At 42.3% G+C, this 22,083-nt stretch overlaps 3 protein-coding genes across 9 annotated transcripts in view; 1 reads left to right on the top strand and 2 right to left on the bottom strand.

Moving 5' to 3' along the window:
• The window catches only part of map4k2 (mitogen-activated protein kinase kinase kinase kinase 2), a 31,569-nt gene extending 26,663 nt beyond the window's left edge, over nucleotides 1–4,906 (bottom strand). For 3 of the 4 annotated variants that reach the window (XM_070993304.1, XM_070993302.1, XM_070993303.1), the window contains exon 1: nucleotides 4,574–4,766. In XM_070993304.1, coding sequence (XP_070849405.1) covers nucleotides 4,574–4,666 — 93 coding nt within the window. In that variant the 5' untranslated portion in view covers nucleotides 4,667–4,766. Of the gene's footprint in view, nucleotides 1–4,573 lie in introns of all 4 variants that reach the window. The other variant, XM_070993301.1, reaches the window with a different exon arrangement.
• A 1,240-nt stretch (nucleotides 4,907–6,146) lies between these two features.
• On the bottom strand, nucleotides 6,147–15,483 carry men1 (multiple endocrine neoplasia I). 2 transcript variants are annotated; one of them, XM_070993665.1, is made up of 10 exons: nucleotides 15,370–15,483; nucleotides 13,502–13,974; nucleotides 13,194–13,402; nucleotides 12,704–12,832; nucleotides 11,931–11,971; nucleotides 11,698–11,785; nucleotides 11,113–11,249; nucleotides 8,355–8,499; nucleotides 7,569–7,742; nucleotides 6,147–7,444 (listed from the first exon to the last, which is right to left on the bottom strand). In XM_070993665.1, exons 2-10 carry the CDS (start codon nucleotides 13,935–13,937, stop codon nucleotides 6,917–6,919), a joined length of 1,887 nt encoding a protein of 628 aa, XP_070849766.1. In that variant the 5' UTR covers nucleotides 13,938–13,974; nucleotides 15,370–15,483; the 3' UTR covers nucleotides 6,147–6,916. The 2 variants fall into 2 exon arrangements, with proteins under 2 accessions (XP_070849766.1, XP_070849767.1); XM_070993666.1 differs by lacking the exon at nucleotides 15,370–15,483 and adding an exon at nucleotides 15,096–15,214.
• Nucleotides 15,484–16,310: 827 nt separating this feature from the next.
• rtn3 (reticulon 3) overlaps nucleotides 16,311–22,083 on the top strand; it is a 32,825-nt gene continuing 27,052 nt past the window's right edge. The window contains exon 1 of one of the 3 annotated variants that reach the window (XM_070993128.1): nucleotides 16,311–16,629. In XM_070993128.1, the coding sequence (XP_070849229.1) occupies nucleotides 16,539–16,629 (91 nt within the window). In that variant the 5' untranslated portion in view covers nucleotides 16,311–16,538. The remainder of the gene's footprint in view (nucleotides 16,630–22,083) is intronic. The other 2 variants (XM_070993130.1, XM_070993129.1) reach the window with 2 other exon arrangements.

Genomic DNA, 22,083 nt, shown 5'->3' on the forward strand with positions numbered 1-22,083 from the left:
GCCGAGGCGGACTAGACAGAACAAAAAAACCCAAAAAAGAAAATAAAACTAACAAAAACCGTCTCACGGCAAGAGCAGTAAATGGACCACTGATGCCCTGGTACGTCGATCTATTTCGACATCAACTACCAGCCGCCTTTAACCCAGCAGGGATTGAAACAGGTCACTTATTCCTGCACGCCAGCTTTCCCTGCATACCGGCGTGGAATGAGGTGTGCACCAGCCTCACTCTGCCTGAACACCTGCTGCCCCCTGTGTTCCTCCTGCAGGTAGCCTTTTATCGCTGACGTGACTAATTAACACACCTGCCCCCTTTCCTACTCTATGCCACCCACCACATTATTATTAGTACACACTGTATGCACACACAGTACACACTGTACTCCTTTCTTTAAATGGCAAGTCAGAAATCAGAAACAGCTCTTCTCATAAGTCACACATGGAGTCTCATCAACTCCCTCAAAGCCCTTCATTAAGATAGCTCCAACATAGCTCTGGTCAACAGTTTAACCACAGTTCTAAATCACTGCACAAGGTGCAGTGTACTGAACCACAGGAGATAAGAGTGACGCTGATGCTACATGCTGCAGCGGATTACCAGTGGTGAAGCGAACCTAACCATGGCTGAAACTGATGGCAGACAACTGCAGATGTCATCTGAAACACAGCCTGCAGAACAGCAGACACGGGCCAAACACGGCCATTCTCTCGATGGGACTCTAACTGAAAACTGATGCTTTCATCTGGGTTGACTAGTCAGTCATCAATATCTGTGTGACAGCCTGCCACTTGGTCTGGACAAGTGTCTATTTACCTTTATGCACAGCCCTGTGTGACACCTCACAGAGTAAGTGCAGGCATGACAACACAATGAGAAGCCTCTGCAATGTTAGAGCGGAGTTCCTCATTTCAGCCAAGCTGTGACAAAGACAAACACACGGACGCAACGACAGATAAACCCTTTTTTTCCTAACAAGGAAAATGTAATGCAGCTCCATGGTGCAATGACTCAACACGTTTTGTGTGTGTGTGTGTGTGTGTGTGTGTGTGTGTGTGTGTGTGTGTGTGTGTGTGTGTGTGTGTGTGTGAGAGAGACAGTGCATTGGAAAATGAGTCTCATTTCTGCTGATTCGTTTTCATTTCTCACCGTTAATATTTTTTAATGATGGAATGCTTAAAGACTAGTTATACTTAATTATTCCTCTGATCTGATTAGATTTTCAGAGCTATAGAAATTGTATATAATCAAAAGGATATTATTATTTTTCCACATGACATTATATATCTAGATACTCCTATATCTGTGCACTGAGCTTAGCTTACATTTGATTTAGAGCTATATCAATATCATGTATTTTCAGCCTCTCTGGCAGCAGCGCTTCTTTCTGAGAAAAGTTCACTTCCTCCGCAGACATTCTGCGGCACCACTGCAGCGTGACACATGAAAAAGTAAAGTATGTCTCATAAGATATTTTGACAGTGCTCTATAATCCAGACTTTGGAATTAACCTCCAGGTCTCTGCTACGTCTGTCAGGTTTTAGCAGCTCTATATTCACAGCCTCACAGCTAAAATCCAAATCTAATCTAAATGAGCAACCCATCGTTTAGAGCCACAGAGAGAGCAGAATATAGGCGAGAGACAAGGCCACAGTCTGTCCTTATTGTTCCTTTAACACGTGATGAACTGCTCCTGTCAGGTTTGGGTGTCACCTACAACAAAGATTTCTTTTCTAAACTCCAGCAGCGCTCAAAAGTAACACAGGAAGAGATCAATCACAGAGAGGGCCGAGATTTTTGCCTTCTTCCTGGAAAAAATGAATGCTGGCACTGATGTCACCGTCTACATTTACAGTAAAAGCCACGGCTGGATGTGCAATGATGCCATTCAAGATCTGAAGGCCAACATCAGTAAGTGCCTTCATCAGAGAGCAGATGATCACTGACCAAGAGTTTTACTGACAAGCATAAGACAAATCAACAGATAAGAAGAGACAATTTGTATGTCTGATAATTAGTAATTCAGGGAAATGGCTGTAAGAGTTTCTGAAGCCCTGTGAGAAATGTTAATTACTATTATTATGATCTAATCACTTGAACTGCCGAGCCATCGGACTGCACTCTCGAGGACAAAAACACTCTCCATCTGGACAGGCTAAGGCCGGACGGAGGCACAGGAGGACATGGATCAAGATGAATATGAGAGTGACACACATGAGCTCTGAGCTGAGTGGCCTCTGAATAACAGCAGTGTGATGAGAGTGCAGTGAAAGCCCACACAGTCACATGTCCAGAGGTTTCACCCTTGACTCCTGCAGTCGCAGCTCCACCAAACCCACCAACAGCAGCAGTGGGAGTGATAATGTGCTATTGTCCGTCACTGTATGTCGTGCAGTTCTCATTCACAGCAGACACACAGGCTGCAACATGTGCAAATGTTACTGTGATGCAGAGATGGTTCCGAAATGTCAAAGTCAGCTGAACGTTGCTCATGTATGTCAGACCATCTTGGCTGCAGTTTGACATCATCTAACGGTTGAGGGTTTTTTCATGAGTTCTTGGGTGGCTTTGTGTCGTATATACTACTGCTAAATACACATTTACAGCTGCATCAATCAATATATTGATGATTGATGAATGAATGTGTAATGTGCAAGAGGTCACTGGTAGTGATGAACTCACAGAAAATTATCATCAACTCTGCAGTTCCCCTCAGATCTAAGGAGCTTTGAGCATATTTCAGCTCACACATCTACTCTTTCACATACAGTTAGAGCAGTGACTGTCACTGTTCACACATGCTGCTACATTCAGGAACAGTATTGCCTTGCACCTTTTCACACATGCCACGGCAGTGCTGGAATCGATGGGGCGAGGGACAGTCAAGCAGATGGTGGTAATTCAACAGTTACACAGGTGAACCACCATAAAGCTCAACAGAAGAGGAAGAAGATGATGAGGTAATGCAGGAAGTACGTCTGTTATTACTTCAGAAGCTGTTTTTGTCTGGTGCCACAAGACAGTTTATGAGACAAGTAAATGATTTTTTGTGATCTGTGATCAGAATCATGCATTTGATGCATTAAAAGAGTGCTGGATGCTGAACTGGACAGAAGTAGAGACAAATATGAAGAACAGGTGCGTGAGACTGAGGTGCTGTAGGAGTGCAGTCTTTGATTGATTACTTCACACCTTCCACGTGAAAGCATCCATCCTATCATCAGAAACGTTGCTGCTTTCATTCACAGAACAGCCGTATCAGCATTTTCCCTCACTGACTCAATACTGACATCACTTGAGGACATTAATCAGACTTCACACAGCTCCCTCTGGAGACAGTGAAGGCTTTTTTCACATACGCAGTAGTGCTCCTCAACACCTGTAAGCACACACTGAAAAACTGGTGTCAATCGTCTTTTAAGTTATCCACCAAAAAGCCAAATATCTGCTACAGTAGTAAGGAGCAGGAGCTGGTTTTGACTGGATGTTCAGCCCAGAGCGTAGCAGTCACAGTTCGACGCTCCTGTCATGAACAAACCACTGAAAATGAACTGAAAACACATCACTTCCTCTGCCACATGTGTGTTCTCGTGGGAGAGAAACAGTAAAGGCTGTAAAATAGGTTAAACATGTAAAGAGTCTGGCTCTGTAGCAAAGCAGCAGAAGGGACTCTGCGAACACACGAGGAGCTCCCTGTGCTGGTGCTGTGGGGGTAAAAAAAGAAACAATACAAATTCTTGTGCTGCTTCTGCAGGATGCACAAGGCACCGGGGCGGGTTAGCAGCACAGGATGTTTGCATCCTGACGCTGAAATCACCAAGCGAAAAGAAAGCGACACCAGTCAGTTTTCTACTGAACGCACAGGCTGAACGATCTGACAATGTGATATCAATGATGCCTTCAGTTTGCCTGTTGCCTGACCAAAAGTCCAAAACCTGCAGGTGTTCAACTGACTGTTTCAGTCTCACAGAGAAGTCCTCACATTTAAGGGAATTGAAAGTGATCGAAAAGATTAACAGATAATCAAAACAGTTGCTAATTAATACTATGACTACCACTGCTGACTGAAAACAGCTCTAGTCTGACTACTTTGTCTTGAATCTGTTGACTTTCCAGAAAATATGATAGAAATCAACACTGTAATAGAAAATAACAGTGTGATAGGAGACGTTGTCCTCATGGCCCACCCTTACGGAAACAACATGAACCTCTGGCACAACTGGTGCAACAGGCTGGCACTGCTGTGTGTGTACAGGAGATACTGGGCCGGGCTTCTTCAAGGTTGATGGGGTTAAAGGGCTTTAATGGAAAGACATGATGACAAGCACTCACACACGTTTTAGATCCATCTCCTAGAAATCCCTCAGAGAATTTTAGGCTTTTAAATGTCCTGTGATCATTTTGTTGACAGTCTCCAGCTGACTGTGCAGTCAAAGAGGAGGTCCATGTCTTGATGGATCCTCTGAGGTTAAAAACCTCTCTCACAGCAGCTTTGTTCACGCACTCAAACGTTCTGGAGGTTTTTTTTATTCTGTCTGAGCCGCGGTGGAAACATGAGGAAATGTTCTCACTCACCTTGAACACATCTCCATAGGTGCCGCACCCAATCCGATGAATTAACTCGTAGTCGTCCAAAGGGTCCAGGAATGACACCCCTATCCTGTCCATGATCGGAGACACGTCTGGGTGCTGTGGGGGAGCCTGCGGGCTCTCTACTCACACATCCCAGCTGCTGCTGCCGGAGGAGAAAGCAGATGACCACACTCTACCTGACTGACCGAGCGCCTGATGGGAGCTAATTGGAGCTGACTAATTGCTGGAGTATAGATCAGTCTGGCAGACACACACTCACTGACAGGACTGACACACTCCGCGAGCATCTGTGCGCAAATGGTCCCGAGTGGAGCTGGAGTCACATCACGCATGAGCAAAGTCACTGCACGCTGTAAAAAATGTCAGGAGCAGTCGTTCACCTCTGCTCGTTTCTGTGTGGCGTTCTTGTTGCTGTGTCGAGCTTTTCTGCCCGCGAAAACTTGAGAAGTGATAGAAAGAAAAATACTCCCGTAAACCTCAATAGTAACAAAGCAGGTGTGAATGAGGTCAAAACTCTCTTACTTAAGACTCTTAAAAAGTCAAAGTTTTCACTTTCACTTTTTCACTTCACTTTCATCATTTTGACTGAAAAAATGATTTTGAATCGTCTCCATCTCGACTTACTGTGATAATTTGAGGGTAAAAATACAAAACTATGGTTTTGCTTTCAAGTCTGATGACGCAGCTTCAGCCGCAGACTCTACTGTTAGCATGCTAACATGCTAACCTTAGATGATGGACAGGTTGAACTGAACTGCAGCTTAAGATAAAAAGTTCAATATTTGGCATATATTGACATAGTACCCCATAATTTTCACTTACAAAGTCAACATTGTAATTTATTAACAAAAAATTCAGAAGTCAAGAATAAGACTTAAGTTTGTAGTTTTCCCTTTCAGAACTTAGTAGAGTTATTCATTTCAAAATATTGACTTAGTATCTTATTATTTGAACCCATTGTAAGTGTCTTGATTCTTGAAGTTGCTAATATTTCGTATTCTTTGTGATAGAAAAGGATCTTGCTATAGTTTACTGTCTCATATATCACATCCATGTCTTGTTCTTTCCAATCTGAGTTTAATTTCTTGGTTAACCTGTTTTGTGTGTGTGTGTGTGTGTGTACACACACACGTATATATATGTTGTGTGTGCATATTGCCTTGACAGAATAACACCAGACTCTAATACATGCACTGCCATTGACGAGGACCTGCTGAGTGTGCAGCTGTGGACTGTCTGGTAGACATCACAGCTAAACCAGTTACATGAAAAAACACCAGTTTCACTTTCCTTTTATCAGCACATGCTTGTCCTTACTCTGGTTCTGTGTTTGGCAACTGAATGCACATCCTACTTATTTATGCACCTGATTTCCAAGAAAATTGTTATGAATTGGGTTAAAATATCCTCTTTAAGATCATCCACAGGAAGCAAGCTTCCTGCTCTGGAGCGGTGGACCTCTGCTAAATGAAGCGCACGGCACATTTCTCACAGCGCGCAGCCTCTTACAGCTCAGTCCCCTGTGAACATCATCAAACCTCATCACATTCTATTTTCATCAGGTCTTTATTACTTGCAGATACAAAAACAAGAACAAAAACCACAAGTCATCAAGCAAATAGGATGTAGCAGGGCCACCTAGTGTGGCTCCATCTCAACAGTGCATGGTCTTCCTGGTTTTCTCTAATCATTAGAAATAGGCCTAGCTCAGCTATTCAAAACTAAAGGCCACCTACTTTAGAAAAGAACAAAGGCAAAGTAAGGCAACATAGAGCTAGCAAGAAAGAAGCTGTCAATAGAGCAGAAGTGGACAATGTTACACAGTAACTATCCTAAATGAATCACTTCCAAGGCTCAGTCATGAACAGGTTCCTAATGGTACAAGCTGATATTTACACATCTGTAAGTTGTGTTCTGGTCATCCTCGTTACTTTGGCTTTAAAAATCCATATGTAAGTCAATGAGAAGTTAATAGTTGGTGTGCAATTGGCTGCCAATTAATACACAAACTAATGATGAAGTGAGTGCTTACAATCTATCAAACCAGGCAGTTTCCCAGAAAGTCTTTTTTTTCAGGCGATAGTTGAATAAAAACAGAACGAAATGTTTACTCCTTCAGTTCAAATTTGATATGTGATGATTAACTCAAGTGTGCAAGTCAAATATATTGCTAGGACCGACAAGGATACTGACTGAACTGGACCTCCAGATAAAAACACTGGCAAAAAGTTTCACAAACGAAAGCGAGGTTATTGGGTGTCCGTGTTGCTGTTCACAGTATGTCTGACAGAGTCTGAAAAACTCCAACTACGACAATCAACATGTCTAGAGGGACTTGCGCTGCCGCTTCATGAAGGACATGGAGTAATCCCCTGCCGGTGTGCTCTTTTGCCTCTTCATCTGAACCTGTGACTGAGCGGTGAGCTGCAGCTTGATGGCGCTGGAGTTCACCTTGGCTGCACACAGCAGCTCCTTCATCCCCTTCATCTTCTCACTCTGAAAGACAACCACAGGACCAGGCGGGGAGGGGGACACCTGCTGCTGGCATGATGGTGAAGACGCAGAGTCTGGGCTGGGGGACTTGGGTTTTCCTTCGGCGTCTCCACCCCGCAGGCCCTGGGAGGAGCGGCGGCGGCCGCCTCCCTCTCCCACCTTCTTGGGCTGGGCTGCTGCTGTTGCTGGTGGCTGGGTGGAGGGGGAGGTGGGAGCAGCAGGAGGAGGAGAGCTCTGCTCATCCAACTTAGACTCTCTCCTAGGGCCTCGCCTGCGGCCCTCACGGGGGTCATCACTGGACTGGTCGTCATCATCCTGGGACTCTGGCTCTTTGGTGATGATCGACACCTTTTGACGCACCTTTGGAATCAGACCACAAACCCATCAACATGTCAGCCACATCAGGCCTCCCTCCTGCAGACACAGCCTGCATTGGCTGTGGTCTTTCTGAAGTTCAAAGGTAGAGCTATTCTGGGTTTCTCACCTGAGCATCAAAGCGACTCAGAGACTGAACCAGGTAGGTGGCCCAGCCCACATGAAGGACCGGCGTGGGACTGCCCTCCTCCCATTTACAGATGCCATCATAGAAACGTAGCAGGTGGGCAAAGCAGTCTGAGTCCTGGAGTGCTGAGAGGGCTGCTGCCTGCTTGGGGAACTCCTGAAAGATGGAAGGAGGGGCGGTGGTTAAGAAAAAAAAAAAAGTTTGGTCCACAGTACATGTCACTTCTACCATATTTCCCTTTGCTGTTTACATGTTATCTGTACTTGGACATCTCATCTAGATGACAGAATAACTCATGTTATTGCAAGTGTAAATGCATTAACATGTAGAGCTCTTATGTGACCTGATCAGACAGACCACATGAAGTTAGGGGAAAAATCCATTCAAGCTTTCCATCAAAAATCAACAGATAAGCTCTTCTTCTGCTGTCTGTCTGCTCAGACAGCAGCATCGCTCCCTTTACAGAGGATGCACCAAGTTAGTTGACAAATCTGCAAAGCGGGGCTTAATTACCTAATTTGCATACTGAGATCCAATTAGTGATGAAATAAATCAAGTTGCACCATGAAAACTATGCAGAGTGCCTGCTCTTTTCTTAAGATCCTTTTCCAGGACTTCTCAAGGACATTTTCAATGATCTAGATGGTATGATCTAGAGCCTCCAGGCTGAATGCAGCTGGTAAAATGAGAAAAGCAGCTCAGGAAAGCAGTTACATTACACCATTTGTGCTGCTGTACTGCAGCCCCTCTCCTTCTGGGAAGACTCACCTTGTCAGCTCCCTCTCCTCCCTCTCCACCCTCCCCTGAACTCTCTGCAGCAGCAGCCGTCTCCTTCAGCAGGGTGGGGATAACATCGTTTGCAATGTCAAAGAACTCCTTGTAGATCTCCTCGTCTTCGCGAAAATAGTTGTAGCTGGAAGAGCAGGTGAGAAGAGAAGGAATCTTAATAATGTCAGGGAGGAAGACAGACTATAACCTGCAAGATGACCTACTGGGTGTCTTATCCGCTACGAAGGACATCTTAACATCAAGATGAGATTAAGAGAGGGCTTTTGACATTCTGAAGTCTTTCAGGATGGAACGTTGACCTGTTACATGTTGATTATTGAAGGCACTGCAACAGTCCAGACATGACAAGAAGTGAACTCTTTGTATTCATAACAGTGGATTCTTTGTACATTATGCAGAAGACACATTCCCTCTCGTGGATGGTGCACAGAGGGCGAGCTGAAATTGAAAAACAATGGGGGAGCAGGAAAAGGAAGCTGATAGATGGGGAGGGAATGCGTGGTCTGGTGGGTCAGGGCTGGTATTTTTAGCTGCAGCTCATGAACAGTTGGTTTAAAGGGGTGGAGAGAGAGTGAGGATGCTGAGCTAGACACTTCCTGGCTCACAGTGAACAATCTCAACCAGAGCTCAATTGAGCGATCACTTTAACACTGATTTTTGAGATACGATGGCTGATAAATGCATTGGGTTGTATTTAAATTTCTCTGACGCAGTGAAAACACACATGGGTTAAGAAAAGGGAAAAAAAAATCTGTCTGTGCGATGAATGAAATTACTGCAGTAGCGCCCGTGCATGCAGCTTTGCAATGCACGTGTGAGACAGAGCTGCTTGTTTGTGTAAGGTCAACTGATGCAGCATCGCTGTTCACCTTAGTTGTCATCTATCGTGCAATTAAAAAAAAAATCATATTCCTGGCTGCATGTAGCCCATATATCACACTAATTACCACAATTCAATCTAATTATTGTTTTGTTAGTGAAAATCTGCTTAAGTCCAACCTAGTGAAATCTCTATTTCAGTGAAAAGATTGAGATGTGCAGTGTTTTCACTGTTTCTCTGATGTCCTCTCTCTCCTCTGAGTCAGTGAATTTAGAGTTATTTCACTAAACCACAGTTAGCTGAGATTGTTGGAACAGTGAAAGATGAACCAAGAAGGTTTTGTTGAGTTAAATTTTTTGTTTCTGTCCAGTTTAAATGAAGTGTGTTTTTATGATGATAAAATTACTGTTTCTGTAAATGGAGTCTGGTGGCTTTGGCGAGAGCGATGTAACAGCTGCTTCTGGTTAAACGAAAAGGATCTTACTCTTGAACAAAATGGTCTATCTGTGTAGGGATCCTTTCCATGATGCTGTCAGACAGTCAGAATAACCTGAGACTGTCAGTGGCAAAAACAAACACTTTCAGTGGACGTAGATTGACGGTGCACAAACACCCCGAGGAATTACATGGCTGCCAGCTGCAGCACTCTCACTCAAGAACTCAGGACTTATAATAAATTAATTACATTTTCTTTATGTTTTCTTTTCTTTACATTAATCACTTACACATAAAAAACATGTGAAAATATGGTCCATAGATCCACAGATAATATTTTTTCCCATTGGTCTGGGGCATTGCACATTCAATTAGTGAAAATGAAATATAGTCAAGGACGAGACACTGTTTGATTTATTTTGGAATTGTTCGTGTAGTATGTAGATGTTTTAAAAGACGCTTATGCTGAAATAAATCTACAACTAGTATGTTTTTCATTGGATTTGTTTGCCCTCTTATGGGCATTATGTACATGAAGAGATATTTGAATGGTCTGAAACTGAGTCTTTTCAGAAGGAATAATTCATTTTGACAGCCCTAAAACAATCCCATAATTCCTATGTGCCTCTGTGTTTCACCAAATTTCAGGCAGTTTGGTTTGCTACAAAACCAGAATAGTTGACTGAAGCAAAAACACAGATTTTCATTCCAAAATGCTTCATCTCTCTGTAGAGAGCAACAGTGACAGTTCTTTAATCTAACATTTAATATGAATTTAGGCTACCTAATTACTTTCTAGGTATACTGTTTTTTATGCATTGTAAAATGGCTGCCAATGATACAACTTTCTTTATCATCTTGGATAGAAATTTAGACTTAATTAATAAAAACACTGAAGTTAAACTATGAAGTAAATTAAATAAAGTCAGGAACAGCAGCTCTTCTTCTGTTGTCTCTTATAATGAGTCCTTGTATTACGAGATGTCTGCCTCCAGACCTGAGATGAGGCCAAAGACTTGAAATTGTTGCGTTCTCTTAAAGTACAAAGAAATATTTTGGATTCTAGTTTTAAGCTGTTTCCCCACATTTCTTTGTGTAAACCACTAATAAGAGAGCAAAAACACATGAACACACAGGGACGATATGTGTGTATTTACCACCATCTTGTGTTCATCTGGTGAAACTGAGGCTGTTGATTGGGGGATGCTACTATCAGATGATGAACTGACTCCTACAGTGTGTTTACTATACAACTGCCCCGCTGCGAACACCAGCATGGTTAAGCCTGTCATGGTCTGCTTGTGTTGAGACTGTCAGGCTGAGTTCAACTTCATTTTGTGAATAACAAGTCTCCAGTCACAGGCTAGATTTTCTAAGGTCTGAATAAGAGCCGAGAGGAGGTGCAGAAGTCTAGTTTTCTCCCACACCACTTCAATCACAATATGCTGAAAAGATACCAGTTTAAAAGCAGTGTAAACTCACTCCTGCATGACCTGAGCTGCCTCAGCCCAGGCCCTCAGAGCCTCCCGCACATTCCTGTGTCTGTAGTGGAAACCAGCCAGGTACATATAGGGGTAGATGTGCTCGTTGTTGTAGTGCTTCTGAGCAGAACTGACAGCCTGAAAGAGAGAGAGAGGGTGGAAACACAGGAAAAAAAATGACTTCCTATTAAAACATCCTGATCTACAAAGCTATACAAAAAGCACTCAGAACTTTCACTGTAGAAAATCAAGCCGTTGTCACATTTGCATCAACTCTGAGGTGGAAAAGTATAATATCTTGTTGTTCATACATGAAATTTGGTGAAAAACCCTCAACCAATGGGGGTACAGACTAAGTGGAGCTGACCCCAGCTGGTTGGTTTTGGTAAGTGTGTGTCTGATGCAGCGTTTTCTATGACTGTTCCATAAAACTGTTATAAGCTGGGCTGAAAATAAATAAAGGCTTTACAATGTGTTGTGTGTATTCAAAATCAAAGTTTGACATTTTGGGAAATATTGGAGTCTTCTTCACATCCTACCAGTCTTACTGCTGTGTGACCTAGTGCAAACCTCTCTATAGACTTACTTTGAGGTGGATTTTCAGGGGGTTCTCCTTGCCTGGGATTGGATCCTGGTCTTCAAGGTCGGCCAGAGTGCCCATGGCCATTGGATACCTGGTACCCAGCACAGAAAAGGAGGAGGATGTGCAATTTAGCAAGTTTACACACCACACACTTTGTAGTGGACAGGCAGCATATACAAGCGGTGAGACTTTCAGAGAGAATCCATTCCTCACTACATTCAACAACACAACCTCACCTGTCCAGGTCATCACGCTCATACAGCAACCAGAGGAGTTTCTGTTCAACCAGGAAGAAAAAGAAAAGAAAAAACAAGAGAACTTTTGGTATCAGTTGCTTCCATTTTGCTGTTAAACTACTGTCAGTGAACCACTTTCAGCGAAGAGTTTTCACATTAACAGCCTTCCACTGGCTCAAAGGTAGAATCGCCATCTTTTCTGGTATGCATCATATGAAACAACTGCAAGCAGTGTTGAGTTCCACTGATCATACATCTTAACAGCGAGAAGCAGAAGAAATGATTGAAAATATCAAGTGACTGAACTATTATTTATGTTAAAAGAAAGAGTGATGAGTGTGACATGATTATTGTATTGATGGACTTAATGATGTGGAAATTTAGAAATATACCATACACTGAATTTTTCGAGTGAAATATTGAGAGCACACGTGATTACAGGTGCATGTTTCCACCATCTCTCCATACAATGGTTGGGATTAGTGATTTCATTTTCCAAACTAGACAGCTGCTCAGAAATTTATGGTTGAAAGTAAAGAATAAATAGAATTTGTGGGAATCACTATCAAACACTACTATAGGAAAAAGACCAACCAATTGTGTCGGTTTATATCTGTAAGAAAATTATTCCGTTCTAAACTGGCTCTCTGACATGAAGTTCAAGGCTTTCTCCAACATCGACAGTGAAACTGAAAACTTTGGTGTGTTGCGGAAGATTGGGGAAAAAACAGACATTTAACAACCCACCATACACTACGAGGGACAGTGCTCACCTGTTGTAGCTGCAGGAGCTCAGAGCTGTCAGTATGAAGGTCCAGTGAGGGGTTGATGGCACAAACCATGAAGGCCACTTCCATGTTTCTGTCACATTTCATGTAGGATCCCTTGAGATAAAGCCAACTCTGGGATAAACAAACAAACAAGACAAGTTTACTGCAATGTGAGCAGTAAAATCACACCATAAATACCAAATATAGGACATTATTAGTCTGTCTATTGGTCCAGAGCTAAGTCCTTAGACTTGGCTAAAATTTTTCTTTATAAGACTGGGACATTTTGCTCTCCACTGTACAGTTTTCTTTCATTATCTAAATCTGAGAGGCGCCTTCATGTTTACTGTAAAAAGGAGTCTAACGGGTCATTTATTCATCGCTTTACATGGTATGTGATTCTATATTCTGAATTTGAACAATGCTTGGGAGTTTCTTTAAATGCGGAGAGAGCCCATCATTATCATTTCAGGTAACCTGAGGTAGGTCTCACCTTCTCACTGACTCCAGCTGTGACTGTTTGTCCTCGTCGGTCCTCGTTACCCTTTCCGTGCCAAGTGACCTCAGCCGTCTCTTCGCCGTTTTTGCCGAAAATCACCCAGGCATGGTCCTCAGACAGTGCCAGGTGGACGTCCTTCAGACCTAGAACCTGGCAGGCTGCTACCACAGCAAATGCCACACCAGAGCTGTCCAGTTTGGTACCTGGTTCAAATTGAACAAAGAATTTGACATCACTAATTTCAACATATAGCAAACCTTTTCATAACAACTAATTTCAGTGTAATACTTGTAAAGTCGTACCAGTGATTAGACTGAAGAGGGACTGGATGTGGGCCCGGTCCTTGAAGTAGGAGCGGCTTAAACTGTTCCAGATCACATCTGACACTTTCTTTACCAGTTCCCTGCTGGACCCAGCAACAGTCCTCCGGTACTGGGACAGGTCCACCGCACCACGAATCTGTGCTGTGAAGCGCTCATACAGTGCAGATATCATGCCCAGCTCCACTGTGGGGAAGCAGGAGTTGGGACAATCTGGCTCCAGTGGTTCAAACCGGACCCCTGGAACATTTATGGGGATGACCCGGTTCACAGCTAGGAAGTGCTCAACAAAACCCAGGACAAGGGAAAGAAGGGCTAGGTCAGGCTCAGACTTGCGGAGCTCAGCATCAAACAGCTGAACCACGCCATCGATGCCCCGCAAGGGAAAGTGCTTCTTCTGGGCTGAGTGCAAACCCATGATGTCCAATGTCAGTCAACTCAGATGCTCTCCAAACCTGCAGTATTGAATGTTAAAGAGCAGTCAGTTCACCTGCACAACAGTAGTAAGTAGGGGTTTATTGACCACTAAATACAGAATACTCTTAGTTTTATTCTTTTAATTTGTGATTTCCCCCTAAAAATTGCACATTACAACACAGTAAGACTTCCTTCATGACAATATGCTGCAAATGAACAAAACACTGAAAATTATTTACTAGAGAAGCACTTAAAAAGCCACCATGGCTGTAAATGAATTACTTCATCTTGCATAGGAAGTTACATACTACAGATTTAAAAATACCAAATGTTTTTGTTGTATCATTTTTTATTATACTGACTTCAGTATATTCTTAAAAGCAACACACGTGCAGATGCAATAAACAGCTTTAAAATTTCAAACACTGTTTACTTATATAAGTTACACAAGTGTGTCCTTTCCCCACAAGCAAAGCAACATTTCTTGTCATATTCCAAAAACTGTAAAACGGTGGCACATCCAAAGTGATCAACTTCACTTCATAATTTTTAATTTTTTTTCTGTATTGTTCTGCAATATGCTCACTGGATTTTCGGTTTAGATCACCATTGTTGAAGAGCAACCTCCTTTTCCAGTACAAATTTCTTGTCCTATATTCTTGTTATGCCGTCCACAGTATTTAAACGTACCGGCATTAACAAACATCATGTTAAGAATCTCGGCTATATTAATTTTCCATGTTATCAAAACTACCGCACGCTAAACAAATCAAACATGAACCTGGACACTGACCCACGGCTGAACGGCCTGACTCGTTGCATAATGCCGGTTACATCAATGCCGCTATCAATGGCTATATGGCGCTTTGGTGGGCGGGGCACTCCCACTGCTACATACGTACATTCAATACAAACCTGCAAACAGAAGCTCTACGAGTTTCGTGATTCTCACTTGTACATGAAAATCTTTACACAACACCATAAACGCTTCGAGTCTGTCTGTACAGACCGAAATACTCCGTTAGCTTAGATTAATGAATTTGCTAGCCTGGTTGGCTGGTGTAGGCTAACTAGCTAACTTTACTAAGTTAAGTTAACGTTAGCTAACGTTGTCTATATATGCTTGCTATTGGTGTTAGCTTGCTGAATGTTTTCTTACTACGTTGTTTAAATGGCTAAGTGAGATGAAGTGTTGGAATATCCACAGCCAGGAAGCTGTGGCACACAGTTTGATAGCAGCTGGCTGAATGAAAGCTGTTGAGAGACGCAGCTAACAAGCTAATGAGCTGCTAGTTAGCTAAACTCAACACTTTGGGATAACGCTTCTCACCCTCGCACTGTCGCGAAATATACGGTCACAATATGCTGCAACCGTGACTCACTCTAAGCTTTTATCGATGTAAAATTTGACCAATGTGTGAGAGATTACATACCCGATTTCTCACAGCCTCAGCCACATGTTTTTGTTTGTGTCCCCTTCTTTTGCCGCGCAGTTCAGTCTGCCCGAGAGTCACTTGAGTAGTGCATTGCCAGTCTCAACCTTTCCGGAACAGAGCAGATCTCATAACGCTATGTGGGTCGCTGTCAAGTGCTGATGAACGTCGACAGGCCCATCCCTACGGTTATAGGTCTGAACCACTGTGCACAGGGTTTCCTCTCATGTATGCTGGGAAATGTAGTTCAAATGATGTTATTCGAAAACACCCAGTAGAGGGCAGCATGATGTTATTAGGTGGGATATTGCTACAAAATGGAACAAAGGTAACCATTACATAATGGAAAACAGGCTTATGGCAAACCACGCGGTTTACGATTGTAAAAAATTGTACTGTAGCTGAACAACATTGTTTAAAACAATTTGAACAATGCAGCTACGGCTGGCTTTGTTACAAACAGCTCAAATACACACAATTTAATGCATTCAAACCATAATTGAATTCTGAGTAAATGACACCAAAATATAGCTTTTCTGGTGTCATTTACTCAAAATTCAGATTATGCAGCATTCCAATCACATAACCACGAATGGACGATATATAAGAACCCACTTTAGTTCAAAACAGGTATAACATGGTGTCAGTGTTCAAGAATATTCCTGACGTTGCCTTCAGATGTTGTCGAATTTTTCGCCACCTCTTATGAACTTCACAACAGAGTTACAAATTCCGTCTAATGCAGTTGCATTTTACCGATAGAGTAAAGTCGCTGGAATATATTTCCAAAGGGCAGAGAGCATGGAGAATAAATCAACGAGTAGTGGTAATCAAAATTATTTGACTGGCTTGTTTTTATTACACGAACGCAGAGACAAGTCATTTTTGTGAGGTTGGTGTTGAGATGTAGGAGCCTAAGGGGAGACATTGAACGTCTCTCACCCCGACATGTTTTTTCCCCCTCCTCCAGTCCGCCTCGTTTCCCTCCATCTCCGCTTATCTGTCAGTGCTCGGACGTTGCGCTAAGGTGCGGTTTCAAGTCCCGCTCTTGGGGAAATTTGAGGAAAGTCAGGCGACATATACATCTTCAAAGGACAGTATAAGCCAATTTAAATTGAGACAACAGACATTTCACCACCTTTGTGCAGTTGTTTTGAAACTACAGTAAAATGGATCCAATGACTCAGTCCGCCCAGATATCATCGTCGCAAGGGTTTGCCGATGGACAAAATTCTGCTGCCAAAGAATCAAAACTGTCCGGTAAGATATAGCCTGATACTATCATAGCTAGCTAAATGTTAATTATATCGCAAAGCTTTACCACCGATTACTAGTCGTGCTTCGTTTTTTTCCAGCGATCTCAATCATATTGTTTAAACTGCCGTCAAGTCCATAACGCAATATTTAATGTGGAACAGTAGCCATTGTTACTCAGACAGACAGACCCTCTATCTCTTCCATGTCTGTCGATGGCCTGTCCGTGGTTGTTTAAGCTTGTTTCTGTAATAATGCGAAACACCTGTGGTAGAGAGCCTATCCGGACACACGGCTAACGTTACTAATCATGCCCAGCGTAGCTTTGGCCTGCTCCTGGTACACACCGCTCTCTTGTATGGCGATATGTTACACAGAACGCCTTTTATGAATCTGTCAGTTTTTGGTTGCCTTTGCTAAGGGCTGGAGGCGCAGTCTGCGGCCAGTGTTGTAGAGCCTGATGTAAGACATTTAACTGAACTGTATATTCGTACAGGTGAATGGGCAGCTAAGCAGCGAAACTCGGGTTGACTGTGCTTGCTATTAGGCAGCGGTATCATATTCAAAGGAGACTGCGTGATTAGCGGAGCTAATTTAATATAAATACACATTTCATTAAAATGCATGCTATTTTGAGCATTTGCTGTTAGCCGAATTGAAATCGCCATCCAAAAGACTGTTAATATAGTCTTACATCATGCTCTACGCGGGGGGTTTGTTTGTTGATAAATAAATAAACTTTATATGACAGTTTCTTACAATAACGTCTGGGGTGACAAAGCGTTATCGGTGCTGAATGTTGCGATGCTCTGCACTGCAGATGCATTGTTACTGGGCAACTGCCAGTGAAGGGAGGTCCTCTTAAAGGCGCAATGCCCTTTTTGTGTCGTCGCCTTCATAACGCAATAGTCTCAGAACAAAACATCATGCCTCAGCACTGTTACAGATTTCTGTCCAATAACCGGCACCACCTCCAGTTTTGTTGTCATTTTAGATTTTCGAGTTCAACATCTACACAAGTCTAATTAAAACAAAGGAACAGTGTTGTCACCCAGGGCCTTATGGGCAGGCTGTTAGGAACAGTGAGTGGCAGCTTTTTTATTTTGTGTGTGTGTGTGTGTGTGTGTGTGTGTGTGTGTGTGTGTGTGTGTGTGTGTGTGTGTGTGTGTGTGTGTGTGTTAAGCTGTCTGATTTGAACTCCATAGCTCAATCAGCCACTACATGTGAACCATTTGAAAATCCTTCCAAGCTGTGTTCTGTTAATCATAAGGAATACAGGCTTTAAAGAATTCTAGCCCATGTGGCCATGGGTGTCAACTGGATGTGGCAGGGTGTGGCACATAATGCCTGAGTAAGCTTCAATTAGGTCTCGAAGTTGTTATCATAAAGGGGAGAAAATTAAAATAGAAATCTACAAGGACACGAAAGTAAGCACATGAATTCTTGCAACATGCTTAGAATCATGAGCTGTGCAACATGACTAACAATCTATGACAGCAATGACTAAATGATAATCTGTTATAATTCTAATCTAGTCTATTTGTCAACAATTATGGATGACTCCACCTTGTCTCAGTGAAGCGACCAAGGTGCTTTATAATGCAATGTCAAGAGTTTTCTGTAGTTTAGGGTTTATTCTCTAAACATACATGATAGTATGTTTTAAAGTCAGAGGTGGTTCACACAGCTGTTGCATAAGCTAAACAGGCACTGCAACTTCCCCTGTTTGAAAGGTGTATTTGAGTGTATGTCAGTAAGAAGCCTTCCTGTTCTTCGATCCACTGCTGTTTTAACTTGCTGTTCATTCAGATCTCGTTTTGTCTTCAGCATATTGTTATTCCTGCAACAGCAATTCCATCAGAACAACAGGAAAAATACATTGTTCATTCACTTATTGTTTGTCACTTCCCCTGTGCCTTTTTTCCCCATCACAGTTCAGCTACCTTCATTAAACTCAACTCTTCTTAACCATATGTTTCATATTAAAACCTGCTACAACTAGTATTTTTCATAGTAATCTACACCTGGGGTTTATTTTTCAGTATGTGGACATCACAGCTACCAGATGGCCTGGCCCGCCATGCCAGTTTCTGTCTGTAGCTGAGCCCATTCCACTTGACTTACACACTGATGAGTGACACTGGTCACAAAGGAAGTGGCACACTTCAAAATGACGACCTCATTTCTCAAACTACATTGCATCAGATTTTCAGTGGAAGTTAGCCGTGGAATTAAACTACGTATGCTGCATTAAGTGTGATCTTACAACTGTAAACAGTTCAGTGTTTATAAAAATGTACTTCAACTTTACACACTCAGACACGTTTACCAGTAATCCTCGTTCACTGTTGATGACTGTTGTTCCCTGTTCAGTGTTACAGCTGTCTCTGTTCTCATATCTCCTGGTGGGAATGTTCCTAATGTGAGCAGATTAACCTTTATATTGCTGGAAGCATCATCTGTTACCTTTCAGAGAGCGTTCACTGGCAAAACTGCAGAATTGAATTCATTTCCTTAGCTTTAGTATTGCTTTACATTCCATTCTGTAACTTTGATGAGTTAACGTAACTCCAATTGCTTTGGTCAGTATTTCAAACTTAACGATGCAGATCTATACTAATTAATACACATTTTTTTTCCAAACCTGCAATCTGACCGGAAAGAATAGGTTACATGTAGGGGTGTATGATTTTCTTTTTCTTTGCCTTTTCTCTTTTCTTATCATTCTCATAAATGTTTTTTAACTCTCATGTTTCAGTGAATTAAACCTGTTTCGAATCATTGATTGAAACACACACGCAAAGGTTCAAGGAACACCGAGTTCTTTCTGCCTCCCTCTCTATGCACTTGTCTTGCCAAGACAGCCCTCCTCCCTCTACTCCCTGCTGGAGAGCACCATATCACTGAGGTCACAGAGGCAATCAGATAACCCTCAGGGGTGGCCAGTACAGGATAGCTGGAGCACCAGGGCAGAGATGGCAGGCATTGCGGTAGACCCACCCTGCACCATCACTTCCGCTAAGGGATGAGCCGAAGAGGCCCAAGGCCACAGTGGCAAAGCTGATTTCCAATTCAAGTCAGTCATTGGCACATTTAACACAGAAAGACTATATTTGGAATTTAGACAAGACTGCATGTGGGCAGTGAAACCCTCGTCTCAGAGATCAAAGATGATTATTTCTCTGCAGTTGGGCATAGCTTCAAGGTGCGTTAATCAATATTTTATATATTAACAATGTATCTGATGACTGTATATGACAAACCCACAGAGAATGATCACCAAATCTGCAGCGTCCCCTCAGATCTACAGAGATTGTCAGCCTCTTTTAGCTCATTGTTTTGGTTGTATGATCTCTTCAGCCTCATTTCCAGCAGCTGTCTTTAGCTAAAAAGCTCTGGTAAACTAACTGTATGCCTTTTTGTCCTGCCTTTTGTCCAGTACAAGGCAGCTAGCTTCTGAGGCAAGTGTTGCATCAAGCAGTTAAAGAGCCAGATATTTTTCCCAAGGGTAGGCTAAGCTAGAGCTCAAAGAAGAATTAATACTGGACTCATACATTGCTGAACGCACAACACCATTGGGATGCTAACATTGCCTCATGGGAACTGTTTGCTAATTTCATGAGATGATGATGTGTCGTATTTGAGGTTTTTGTAAAGTAGACTGTTGTAACAGCTCTTTCATGTTCCTCTCTGTTCTGGCTGCAAGTTAGATATCTATACTAATTTCTAATCTGTTTCTAATCTGTTTCATTCATGTATTCAGCTTAGTTTTTTTCTCTTTCTCATTTCTCTTCCAAACAGCGCAGTGCACTCAAGTCCTGTGCAGTTCTCACTAGATCTGTATAAAAAGCAAAATGTGCCATACGATATCATTATAAAAGAAGCATTGTGGTGCAACAGAAATGCCCCTCCAAATCATATTCTCTAGACATAAGGGAACATGCTTGTTTGGCACACACCCTAGCAAAAATCGTTTTTTTTCTCCCCAGGTCATTCAGCTGTAATTCCTATAACTAGATAATATAGAGCTTAATGTGTTTTTTATCATTGTGACCTGACTTGATGTGGATATATGTATGTGCAGATTTGTCAGTGTTGAACATGTGATTGTAAAACTCAATCGTCCAATTACCTGATGTCATCGTTTTGTTGAACTATGACATTTATACATGTTTTTTTTTATTTCATCTGCATAAGTAAGGATAAGGATCTCTTTTAATTTCAGATAATGTATATATTCAAGTAGTTTTTCCTCTGTTTTTTTTCTTTTTTTTCTTTTGCAGCCTTCTTAATTCCTGCCAATTTTAACGTTTGCATTGTGAAAAATGAAGGTGTGGTGTGTTCAGAGGCTAACAGCCATGTGAATGTGAGAGAAGGAATGCTGCACCACAAGGGCACACCAACCCCAACCTGCCCATCTTGTACAAACTGCATTTGAGCTGAACTGAGGGAGGTGCCACACCCCCTTAGTAAACTTGAAACTCTCACACATCTTCAGTCCTCACCCATGATTCAAGATATTTGTCTCCTGACTTTCCCAACCTGCCTGATGACAAAGAAGAATGAGGTGTGGACTCCAGTGACTGGAGACAAGGTCCTCAAGCATGAAATAGAAGTGGTTGCAAATTTATACTACAGAAGTATGTGGACCCTGACATTCCAGCCTCCACTCTTCTGGTTTCAGTCTTTCCTGTAGATGTTGAACTGGTTGTAGGGAACCAAGAGCATTAGTGAGATCCAGTACTGATTTTTGGGTGAAGGCCTGGCTCACAGTCAGTGTTGCAGTTCATCCCAAAGGTGTTAGATTGGGTCGAGGTCAGGTTGTCTCTTTACAGGCCAGTGAAGTTCTTCTATACCAAACTGGGAAAATCATTTCTTTATGGATCTGGCTTGGTGCTTGGGGGTTTTGTCATGTTGAGACAGGAAAAGGACAAATGCAAACTGTTGGACACTTTTGTCTAAAATATCATTGTCTGCTGTTGCATTAAGATTACTCTCAAGTAAGGGGCCCAGGCCAAGCCATTAAAAAAGGTCCATATAGTATAAATGAAATCTTTGTGTCCTGCTTATTTCCGTCCCAGCAACATAAACCGTGGGGGAAGTACTAAAGAAGAAATGGTGGTCTTTCAGTTGTTGCTTTTTTGTGGGAAGCACTAAAGCAAAGTGAGAAGTGCTTTAGTCTGCTTAAATAAACTCTTGGTCTTGACTGTGTAGCAAATGTAAGTGCATGTTTTAAAGTTATTATAGATTTATTGAAGTAAACAATGAGAGCATATGCATGGGGCATCTCTGTTAACTTTTGTATTTTCTGGTCTTTAATTGCCGTAGTTCCCGTATATAAAGTAGAGTTGGTAAGGTTGGATAAGTTAAATCTTGATTTGAATGCCTTTATTTGAATGGGTGCAGTGGATAGGAGTTTCTGACTACTTCTTTTCGGATGATCATTCTTCTGTCCTTTTA

This window comes from Chaetodon trifascialis, chromosome 23 (genome assembly GCF_039877785.1).
Source record: "Chaetodon trifascialis isolate fChaTrf1 chromosome 23, fChaTrf1.hap1, whole genome shotgun sequence".
Classification (NCBI taxonomy): Eukaryota; Metazoa; Chordata; class Actinopteri; order Chaetodontiformes; family Chaetodontidae; genus Chaetodon; species Chaetodon trifascialis.

What these genes read in the sequence shown, in the direction of transcription:
- men1 (XM_070993665.1), bottom strand. Translation starts at nt 13,937, where the DNA reads ATGGGTTTGCACTCAGCCCAGAAGAAGCACTTTCCCTTGCGGGGCATC. An exon ending in CCCTGAAAATCCACCTCAAA is followed by an intron (nt 11,250 to 11,697) that starts GTAAGTCTATAG and finishes TCTCTCTTTCAG; the next exon opens with GCTGTCAGTTCTGCTCAGAA. An exon ending in GAGGAGAGGGAGCTGACAAG is followed by an intron (nt 7,743 to 8,354) that starts GTGAGTCTTCCC and finishes TCCATCTTTCAG; the next exon opens with GAGTTCCCCAAGCAGGCAGC.